At 35.3% G+C, this 12,249-nt stretch overlaps 1 protein-coding gene across 1 annotated transcript; it reads right to left on the reverse strand.

Moving 5' to 3' along the window:
* Positions 1-703: 703 nt before the first annotated feature.
* LOC137404291 (polyhomeotic-like protein 2) lies at positions 704-9,714 on the reverse strand. The gene is made up of 6 exons (XM_068090474.1): positions 9,045-9,714; positions 7,578-7,827; positions 6,883-7,088; positions 6,203-6,439; positions 3,937-4,118; positions 704-1,125 (listed from the first exon to the last, which is right to left on the reverse strand). The coding sequence occupies exons 1-6, from the start codon at positions 9,690-9,692 to the stop codon at positions 1,122-1,124; spliced, it is 1,527 nt and encodes a 508-aa protein (XP_067946575.1). The 5' UTR covers positions 9,693-9,714; the 3' UTR covers positions 704-1,121.
* Between the last annotated feature and the right edge of the window lie 2,535 nt (positions 9,715-12,249).

A 12,249-nucleotide genomic window follows, 5' to 3' on the forward strand; every position in this document is an offset into this window, starting at 1 on the left:
CCAGAGCCATATTACACATCCATCTTTGAATGTTCTTTGCCCTTTACAAGTTAGCATTGCCATTTGCAAGAATTCTCCAGCATTTGTCACAACATAGTATGTTATTTAAAGACAGATCATACAGCAAACCATTATAGTAACACTGAAGAACAGTGACAAGGGTGTTATGATAGGTTACTGCAAAAAAACGGCTATTAGTCTGGACAAAAGCTGTCAGCTGCTTGATAGAAGTGTATTTTTGCAGGTATGACATGTTATGGGATAGCCTGTGAATGTGAACTCATGTTATGCACCTTGTTGGTATTGTATTTATGCACAGCACACACCAATTAACTGTCTTAACTGTCACTTCCTATAATTTTAAATTATTTTTAAATTCATAGTCAAGTTTGCATTGACACCAGTTGATAAGTGAAAGGGTATATAACATACAAACTCTGGTAGAGAAACTACTGCCGATGCAGGTGATGTCATATACACAATGCTAAATTTTGCTCTGGTACAAAGGCTAGCAGCTTATGTCTATATAAGGGATATCGAACTCACACGACAACCATTCAGTTTTGCTTGAAATGTAGTGGCACCCCAGCTCAATATGTTAAAAACAAATGTAACTTACTTGTTCCAACAGCTGAGAAATATTGGGAATAAATACTGAGCCCTAGTAGAAAATTGATTAGCTAATAAGAGCAGATCTGTCAAATAGGGATATATTACAACTTGTGTATTTGTAATTACTGATTGAATAGCTGTGTACACAGCATTTATAGCCAACAGATATAACTCTTCCATACAAGGATATAATATATATGTACAATATATAACACAATAACACAAATCTGAACATTACAACGATCTAGAAATAACATTGCTGGATGAACAACAGTCCGCTCCAAATCCGTTAACAGTGATAAATTTTCAACAATGTATTTAGTTTGCTTGGCAGGTAAAGTGAAATTTATATACAATGACTAGAGATTGGCTTCCACATAAGTCAATAATACTGGAAAAGTTTGTCTTTGGGATGTTGAAGTGTCACATCGGCTGATAAGACCACGGTAGCACATGAGAATGGCCCATGAGAATATACATCTGGTAACAAATGCTGAGATACACTTTTGCTACCTGTAATGTGAGGAAGAGTTCATAAAATAAAAATAAATTATACCATTTACTTGAAAACTAAACGACTTGCCAGAGGTGGCGCGAAACAACAAACAAACTTGACTAGCCCTGTCAACAGATTATATAAAATTCAGTTATTGATGTGAGAAAAACTATGGCTTCCATTAAAACTTCCACTTAGGCTGATAAATATAGATTGACATAAGACAATACCAGCTGATCGCATTTGTATATGTGTTTACAAGAAATCAGCAGAGCAGAAAAGCTCTAGTGAATTCTATGACAGAGTGATGCAAGTGTGGGGGGGGGTCAGATTCTACCAGAGTAAATGGGACAGTATCGACAGTTGTTGTTAACTCACTAAATATTCTAATGGTGGTACGCCACTTTATAACAAGTTCATCACTGTTGTTAATTACACTAAATTATGAGTATATAATGACAGCAATAAGATAATGCATGTTGGCTGACTCAATGCTTTTATGAAACCATAAAACCCCTTATGTTGATGCTGTCTATTACAAACCATGAGTTAATGAAGCTAGCTCAACATGATCTAGGGCAGTGCTTCTCAAATAGTGGGGTACGCAAAGCACTGTCACCAGGGGCGTGCTTGACTCCAAAATCATGCATTCTAATCATAAATATTTGATATGTTCTCAACGTGTTTTTGTGTGCAAGCCAAACATATTGCATAGTTTATATAGATTCTTGCTTCTACTACAGTACCCTGACTACATCAAATACCAAGGCATATGGAGGTACACTATACCAAGCCAAATGGAGGTACACTATACCAAGGCATATAAAGGTAAAGCTACAATATACGGAGGTATATGAAGGTAAAGGTATAATAGACCGAGGCATATGAAGGCAGAGTTACAATATACAGAGGCATATGGAGGTACAATGTACCAAGGCGTATGGAGGTAAAGGTAAAATATGGGTCATGATCTCAGAAACTATGGTTAAGTCGGTTGTGTGAGATTTGGAGTTATCTACACTAGCAGAAGAAAAAAATTCTGTTATTTTGCAAAAAAAAAGTTGATTCTAGCTTAATTACAGCAGATTTTATGGTCAATAAACTGAATGCACGTTCATCATTAGTACGAAAACATAGTTCTGAGAAAACTGGTGTTAAAGTTTGAGAAACAAAAACCAATGCACAATTTTGTTTACATTTCAAAACGTCATAGCAACCAATATCAAAAAGTTATTGAATTTATCTAGATTTCTGTATTTATATACAAAAAATTATGCTGAATTTAAAAATCTAAACAGATTTTAGCTGACTGTCATAAAAATAGCCGTATATCTATCAGAAAATGTATCACTTATTCTTAATTTTGCAGATATTAAAAACGGCTTGGCAGGCCTTAGCAGTATCGCGATTTTGCGCACAGCCGTAGTATCACCAACCAAACCTTTAAAAAATAATAACAGTAACAGATTACACACCATCGGACGCTATGTACTCCAATTTTGTAAATTCAAATAGTTATTCTTATAGTTAAATATTATAATTATCATATAAGAATCGTTAGGAAAATATCGTCGTCATTCCCTTTACTTTCACTGATTTTTGCATCAGTTGGAATACTAAAGTACTCATTAAAAGTCTCCAAAATGTCAGAGTTATCTTTAAAATATCGGCAAAAAGGAGTCGATTACTTTTATCAGAGGCCATTTTTCAGTACTTCTTGTTTAGCATAGCAACGTTTTTCCGAGGGTTTGAAACTTGTATTAGCTAAACTGACTTCAGATTCATAAAGATCACTCTCTCATTGGTCTGGGTGCACGTGTTGCAAAAATCGTTACCAATATTATAAATTTGGTTGTGCAGCTTCAAAGTCGGATAACTCAACTTCAAGATTTGCGACTTGACAAAAATTTCTGAGATCGCGACCCATATACCAAGAAAGATGAATAATAGGTAGATTTGCTGCTGTTTATTTGTAAGAAATTTAGACCAGCTAATAGAGCAGTTCATACCTGAAGTACTGCAGATTCTTACATATGAGTAGGCTAGAGAAAAAAAACAGCCCTAAAACGGCAAATTATATAAGAATTCGCATGTAAGCTGTCCCTATAAAACATAACAAGCCAGAGGCACCTATCACAGCAAAAGGTTGCAGAAAAGAATGAACTCATTGCATACCAAGAGCCGTGTAGTGCAGTTTGGCACAGTGTTTGCATAGGGACCAAGAGCGGGGTGTGGTGGCTTTCGCAGGTTCAGTACAGTACGTTTCCGATTAGTAAGTAGTTGATTAATTACTCTTGCATCCTCACTTGAACAAAAGAAAACGACCATCTGCAGGCTTTGAGCCAATAGAAAACCCGTTTACAGCCAACGCTGAGCTTAATTTCGCTTTGCAAAAATTGATTGCTAATCACAATTTTTTTTCGCGATGACTAACCGTGTCAAACGCATTACAGCTACGGAGGTTTCACCAACTGTAGATCATTAGGCTTCTGAGGATTATATAATGAGCAACAGTACTAGTGACGGTGAATTCTTATTTTTAGGAGTAAAAATAATGCTGTAAGCTATAGTAACAGCGATAACATGTTTGACTCGAAACTTGCTGAGCTTGTTATCCACAGCAGTGGTGAGTTTGAGTTATCCTTGTAGGAATTAAGTTAGCAAATGCCATTTGAGTGCGATCAGAGTTTTGCTAGTATAAGCCGCTGACCCTTTTGTTTTGTAACCGTTTTTCGAATTTGAAATTAATTAATTATGCGAGAATTCTACGGTATAATTTTTAAACAGCTATTACGAGTGAGGCGAATGAATAAAATGGAAAGACTTACCTGAAAGAATTGATTTGCTGGAAGATTTTAACCGCTGGACCTAACTTGATGTCAAGAGCATTGAGTAAATGGTCCTCGTTGAGTAAGAGAAGTGCTCGACCATCTATTTCCTGTTCTTCAAAGTCTATGCAATACCTTTCACAACCTTCGAGGGATTGGATAAACTCTCTAACATCGCTCACCTGTAGCAAAGGAGAACATAACTACCCAACAACTGACCAGCAGAGCAATTGTAAAACACGTCAGAAAAAGAAATGGTGCTGCGAAGGTACGGCCTTGAAACACATTGATTTACAAGATCTCAACACCAACCCATTGAGTAAAAGGTGCTGCAGCAGTCCGTGACAACACAATGACTTTTAATTTACAATCGTGAACCTGACCATTAGGAAAATATGATACGAAAGCCATAAATGCTCCAATTTCATCAGTGTCCTACATGTATCCCAATACGAAGCCCGTAACCGCATGAAGGAGTTCCAAAGATTTGTGCCAGGCTATCTGCTGCACAGAAAAATTAAGAATGTTTTTCACTTAATTGTCTTGTTTTAGTCTTTCGGTCTTTTTAAAAAAATACAAGAATATGTAAGTTGAAAAAAAACAAAGTTTACTATTTAGAACAAACTGGTATTTGTTTCAAAATGTAAATTATAAGCAAATATTGAAGAAGCACAAACTACATGTAGATCTTAAAATAAAACGTGGAAGAGGTGACCATATTGGTGCGCAATTTTTTCCTGCAACGAATAGCCGGAAAACAAAATTTTAGCAACAGAATTCCCTAGTCCCCAGATGAAGTGCATTGCTATGTTACTAGTTTACATCATTATATATATCCTAAGCTTGGGTGTTTCTAGTACGTGCTGGTAAGTTCTAACACAAAAGTATCATCATGTGTACAGCAAAACATCGACTTACGATCACCTTGACATATCAAGCATCTAACGTAATTCTAACATATGACGCTTAAGTTTTTCCAAACAGCAGTTTTGTAAACAGGTACATATGGTATACGCGCACTTCTCCTTCTCTTAGTTTTTTTCTGAAGGAGTCAAGCAGATATGGAAAGAAACAAAGTGACCGAAAAAAAAAGAAATCCTGAAAATAGCGAGAGTTCATTTAATAATGAAAGATAGAATGCAAAAAATATTAAATATAAAAACAAAATCATGTGGGTGAGTTATGATATAACTTGAATTCAATCTAGTTATTGATCTCTATTGGCACCTCTACCTACTCTATCGACACATTTACCTACTCTTGGCACCTCTACCTACTCTATCGACACATTTACCTACTCTTGGTATTTCTACCTACTCAATCAGCACATTTACCTACTCTTGGCACTTCTACCTACTCTATCGACACATTTACCTACTCTATTGACACATTTACCTACTCTTGGCACCTCAACCTACTCGATCGTCACATTCACCTACTCTTGGCACCTCTACCTACTCTGTCGACACATTTACCTACTCTTGGCACCTCTACCTACTCGATCGTCACATTCACCTACTCTTGGCACCTCTACCTACTCTATCGACACATTTACCTACTCTTGGCACCTCTACCTACTCTATTGACACATTTACCTACTCTATCGACACATTTACCTACTCTATCGACACATTTACCTACTCTTGGCACCTCTACCTACTCGATCGTCACATTCACCTACTCTTGGCACCTCTACCTACTCTATCAACACATTTACCTACTCCTGGCACCTCTACCTACTCAATGTTTTTCTCATGTATTGTCAAGGGTGAATCTCAGCACACTTGCCTATAACCTCTCTTTATTGTGCTAAAAGTTATTGGCATACAATTTAATTTTTAAATAGTTTTAAATAATGCAGTCACTTTAAAGCAATATATAGCTTACTGAAATATTATTGTTCAGCTTCTCAGCTTTAGAACAAATTAAAGGAAATATATGTAATATATTTACTATAAGAATAATTGTTCAAACAAATGATGGTTTTGATATGAGGAAGTAAACTTAGGAACAGATTAACTTTATAAGTTGAGACTTGACTGCGTCAGTATATTTCTATATTTTGTGACTGAGGGTTAAATAGAAAGAGCAATTTTGAAGCACAGGCTATAATAGTACAAGAATCTACTACTGAGCTGTCTCTACAACAGCGTATTGCAGAATTTTTTTTAGAGTAAGTCAAGTTCATATAGGCAATGTCATTGAGGTACACAGACCCGATAAATTACATTGGCATCCACTACTTTTTTAGCAATTAGGAACTCACAGTCCAGCGCATAACATCGCAACGCCTGTACGCACTGTCGACGAGCTCTGACCCAGCAAGCAGGGAATCGTCAGAGCCGTAACCATTTTCTATAGGGAATGAGCTATAAAACCCTGGAGTAAAGGGCATGGAACTGTTCAGGTTTGAACTCATAGATAAGTTGTCATCACCAGACAGTCCGAACTCTGTTGAGGGAACTCCGCCTGACAGCAATGACTTCTGTCGGTATGGACTGAACTACATGGCAAAACAATAGAGCTTGCAAATTGAAACTAAATTAAAGGGTTCTCAACAATAAGAATAGATATCCCATGTACATACACTTACATTACATGTACATACACTTACACTACATGTACATACACTTACACTACATGTACATACACTTACATTAGTGTTAATCCGTCTTTCAATCACAACCAACAGATTAAAACTAATACATTCATTTTCTTTAATCTAAATTAAAACTGACTTAAGACATTACTGTTGGAAAGTGGTGTGGGATAGAAAGAGGAAGAGTGATAGGGTGTAATAAGCACCAGAGACACGAGACGATGTGATAACTAAGGAGTCACACCTAACACGCCGATACTAGACAAGCTGAAAGACAGATTGAAGAGTGGTCTAGGCAAGACATAAAAAGAAGTTTGTCACAACCCATGCACAACACATATGGTTACTTTTGAAACTTTTCCACTGTTTTTGTAGGTTGGCTTGTTTCTTGTCAGCGCACCAACAGGACGTCCTCGTCTTGGAGGCGCTGTTTCCGGATTTGCAAATATCACACCCTTCCTCTTCTTCACGCAGGCACGGGAACAAAATGGCTCTCCTCGATAGAAACATAAATTAATGCAGCTTTTTCCACACATTGTACAGGCCTCCTCAGCTAAAATACAGTAATTTTCCCTTTGGTATAAAATATTATTTCTCTTTTTGTTAAGTTATAATGATTCACGATGAAATGAAAAGTTACATTAGCCCATAAACTCCAGAATGACAGATTCCATTCAATGTTTAACAAAATAATTGAAAAAAATAAGAATATACAAAGGTGATTGAGACAGGAAATGAGTAATTTGATTCTCTAAGACAGCGAGCAAGAAAAAGCGATCATTTTATTTACTAAAACTACAAGAACAAAGGTGATCTTTGTCAAACAAGATAATAATCAATAGTGTGAGTAAAGTTGACACTCTAATTTTTCTTATTGCGTATATTTCATTATGCCAAAAGTCAATTAACTTCTCAATTTGTCGATTGAGGTTTTTGTTGTAAAAAGTTGCATTCCAGTCAAACACTCAGATGAGGAGCGCGATCAACTAAACTAAGAAGAATATTGAACACTTTACAAATCTTGTATGAAAAGAAAATGTACCTCCAGAGGGCACCCCTGTCAAAGAGGGGAACTCTTTAACTTCATCATAACCCTCTACTATTGATGGTTTAGTAACTGCCTTGGCGATGTGTGGGGAACGCTTGGCTTTGCTAGATGATGCTGGACGATTCCCGTTTTGAAAAAGAGGGAATTGTGACACCATTGATCCAGCAATCGTACGCCGACGGGTTATCACCTTTTTCTTTTTCGTCCTCTGCTGTAGCTCAGTGAGGAGTGAGGACCTATGTACCTAAAAAGGAGTGAGCGGTTAACAGCTTTGGAACATTCCAGATAATTAACTGTATAGCATCGGTAATGTCATCTACACCGGACAAAGATATTGCACATCTTAAACCAAATCCAATGCTGCAGTTATGCTGCCGTTTTGTTTCACCTAGTTGGAATATCAATCGAACAATATTGTATTCATTCAATTATCTGTATATCAACGTTTATGAGCTATGACAACTGATGACATACACTTCTTAAAATAATGAATCATGAGATGAAAAAAAAACAAAGTGATGTTACAAGTTTAGGAATATGATATACAAATAATTTTAAGCTAAATACAACTACCCTGCTCAATTTAGCTCATATAAAATTTTCTCAGCTTTTCCCTGACAAGCATTGACCTTAGGAATTCACTTATTTCTTTTACTTTAACTGTTCATTTGGTTTTGATGCGTACATAGACCATTGCTTCATTCACGCGTGATGCACTAATATAACGCATAGATATCTGTATTTGATGTTATTCATATGAATATTAAGCATGAAAAAAGGCTTGTACAGTGAATTATTTTGTTGTATTCACTAACAATTATTTTGAAAATATTATTGCCAGCTGCTTTAATAATTTTCCACCTAATATCTGTTCTCTTAGCAGAGAAAGGTATTTCAAACACTATTTGTCAAACTACTTATTCGATTTTAATGGCTAACTGTTGCCTTTTTTACTATTGCTGTATGACCTAATTTGATAAAAATTCCTATTTTTAAATAAAATTATTGCTAATAAAGTACTATAAATTCAAAATGGTGGTGAAAAAAATTTAACAACAGTGTTTTGGTGATTCTACTGAGTAGTGGAGTGGCTCTGTCTAATCTAAACAATGTAATACATAACCTCTGCAGAGAAATCACCTCCAAATCCGCTGATGATTGAAAAGGTTTTTACTTATTAAACTATTATTACTCGAGTGCAATAATTGCTTAGCCTCAAGCTGTAGAGTAACATCAAATAATGTACGGTATAGGACGATAACAATTGTTATCTATGATGCTAGAGTAACCACAAAGAGTACACATCGGAGATAGGTAGCTATCAGACATATTATAGCTCTAGATAAGGTGTATATATATGGTCATGATAAAGATATATAAAATTTACATGGTCATTAGGATGTTGGCTGAGTTTGCTAATGGGTGAAAACAGCAAATAAGTTGTTTTAAGAGTGTACTCACAGGAAAAGGCTCTGTTGACTCCTCAATCGTAAAGCCCTCGATATGATGCTTAATAATAACAGGAACTGGAGTTGTAGGTTCAGACTTTGCTTCATCAGCTGCCTGAAAGGCTGTGATGACCTTGTCTGATTGGCTAGATTCAGATGATTCTGGGTCCGGAACAAATACATCTGTAGAAGACTTGAGTGGTATATTAGATCTTGATGACTCTTCTATAGGAATGCTCACTGATTGTTCGTTTTCGTTTGAATTATTCGCTGAGCCATCTTTGCCAAAGATTGGCAACTGGATAACTGGAGTCTCATGAGCCTCTGACACCTTTGGAGATGTTCCCATAGAAGTTGACTCTTCTTTTTGGAAAGTACTTAAATCTGGCCGACTTGTGCTATCTGGCTGTTCTTGTTCAATAACGTTAGAGGTTGAAGATAGTGTTGAAGTTTCAGTCAATTGATTACATTTTTGAGTAGGAAGGGATGCTGGCGGGCAAGCAACCTCAGCATTTGATTGCGGTTCTAATGAATCCATATTCAAGTTATCAACAAACTGAAGGTCATCGGAATCGGCATCTTCATGTTCCATCGGAATGACACAAGAACTGCTATTTTCCAATATTTCATCATCAATTACCGCTCCAAGCTTTAGATCCATTGTTTATATCATGAGGTCTCTGCTCAACTGTAACAATGTAGATGTTCAGAAGGTAGTTTGTTTTTTATTTTGCAAATTTCTGTTAACTGTAATATCAATTAACCCTTTCTGTACTGAAATTGACTATATCGTAGTAAGGGACTTGTCCCAGCGTACCAAACCTGTCTACACCTGTATGAATTCACTTTTTGATAGACCTTTTAAAATCCAATGATTTGTTTGTAAATTTGCATTATAACAACTAATTTTCGGTTCGTGTATTTACGACAGAATTTGTACTACTATTTGGAGAATAAAATTTATGCTTTGCACACATGGGTGAGCTAGATACGTGGTTAGAAGTTTCACTTTATTTACGCGAATTTCTTTTTTATTGTAAACGACAACGCGTAAAAGTTTCGCTCTGCTAAAAAATTGTTTGAACGCTAATACCGACTAGTTCATCAGTGAAGAAAAAAAGTTGAGATCAGAAGACACTGTGGAATGTATTGAGCAGCCAGAAGAAGATGAAATGAGTCCAAAAGAATGCAACAATCAGAATGCAACTGGCAGAGCAAACAACGTCAAGATTTGGTTTAAAAAATGTTCGTTTTTATTGCATGTACTATAAATATTGTTTGCTTATGACACTTATTTTTAAATATATAATTGGAGCACTTGATAGACTATTATTGCGTACCTTATTAATTTGCAGATTTATAGAAAATTTTAAAATTATTTTTTGAAAGCATCATTGCCATTATCCGAACTCGGCTTTCGGTGGATCGATGCTAACAACTCGTATTATACCGCACATATTAAGCCAGTTTCTGCTGCTGCTGTAACAAACATATCATTGAGTACAATGATTTTTCTACGCAAATTTTTAAAAATCGTTAAGAAACAAAAAATGCCTTTAAATTTAGAATAATGAAATAAAAAATTGAAAACTTCAACTTTTCGCAGTGCAGTCTATAAGATCTTCGTGGGTTAATCGCAAGCAATACGTATCAACCTGTGGAGATACTTTCCAGCTTTCCAATGAATATTTATTTAGAAATAACGACCTGTTGGAGGTAAGTTAGGTCAGCCTTTTCTTAATCATGCCAAACGATAAAATGGTTAACTAGCAGGCCCCGGACGATGGACAATTTCCAGCTGTATGCACTCAGTAGTGAAAGGGTTAACCAAGTTACATGTGAGGCTATAGTTGTACAGCAAAGCTAAAGACCAAGTCATGTTTATATGAGCAATCTTTCAGCAGCCGCTAGCAAACAAGCAACTACAACACCAGCAACTGCTATAATGATTAAGCAGTATCATGTATGTATATGATTTTTAAAGGAAATATAACAAGCCAACTTGGCAAATATTTAAAAGTAGCAACATTTGGTACCAAAACCTAACTAATACTGTTAATTCTATATTTATACAAAAATTAAAATAAAATAGAAAAAATGCTAATGTAATACCATTCTTCTACACAACCAGAATGCGGCAACAAATCAGAAACTGTCCCAAATAGACTATTGACAGACCATACACCCTATTACTATTTTAAAACTGTTGCCTCCTTATAGTTACAGTCTATTTATCTTACTAAAAATTCTTGATGATTACCAGCTTGGTATTTATGCATTTTACATTATCCTTCAAATGTCTTTCTTACACATTCCAATCCGATGATAATATTGTGAAAGATTTAGTGAATTAAGCAATAAATTAAACTTACTTATTAAACTAAAGAATATTACAAAGAAAAAACACAAAATTGTTAGTTTATCTTCTAAAATGGCACATAACAAGTTGACAGGTAAAAAGTGAAAGCCTCACCCATACAAATAGGAAGCTATTCTAGCAAGGAGAATTGCATGATCCATTTTGCTTTAAAGCATGGAACAAAGCTCTTTCTGCTAATTGTCTTTTGATTCTACATGATTATAATAATAGTATTTTCAATCTTTTGCAATTTCAGTTTATTTGCATTGTTGATAGAAGAAAGCAGTTCGGTTAATTGTGAAGCAAATTTGATAATATAAATATTAAACTTACACAAAATATTAAAAGTACAAATATATGAAAATCAATATATATCACAAATAAAGGTTGTTTAATTATAGTAATACATCACCATGCTTGCATTAGTATACATAAACTACTATAACATTTACTAGCAATAAACTCAAATTTAAGATTTTCTTCAAACGTTCTAAATCAACACCAAGTTTGTTAGCTCTTCAGTTCACAATCCTCTTAATTTACAAACATAATTGCGCACTGCTCCAATACATTGTCTCCTCGCAATTAAATAAAGAGTGACAACATTAACTAGAACATCAATGTAACTTTTTGCACCACTCTGACTACACATCCAATGAAATATTTACAGTATCTTTCTACAAGTAGACATCTATTATGCATCGATATGAATACAGCCTGAATGATTTAAGACAATTATGTGTGAACGACAATGCAAATAATAGGAAATGGCCAGTTCGCTAATTTCAAACTTCAGACATTTATGGACAAATTAAAAAAATAAAAGGTTTGATCATTTTTCTCCATTTCTAACTTATAA

The sequence above is a fragment of the Watersipora subatra genome, chromosome 9 (assembly GCF_963576615.1).
Source record: "Watersipora subatra chromosome 9, tzWatSuba1.1, whole genome shotgun sequence".
Taxonomy (NCBI): Eukaryota; Metazoa; Bryozoa; class Gymnolaemata; order Cheilostomatida; family Watersiporidae; genus Watersipora; species Watersipora subatra.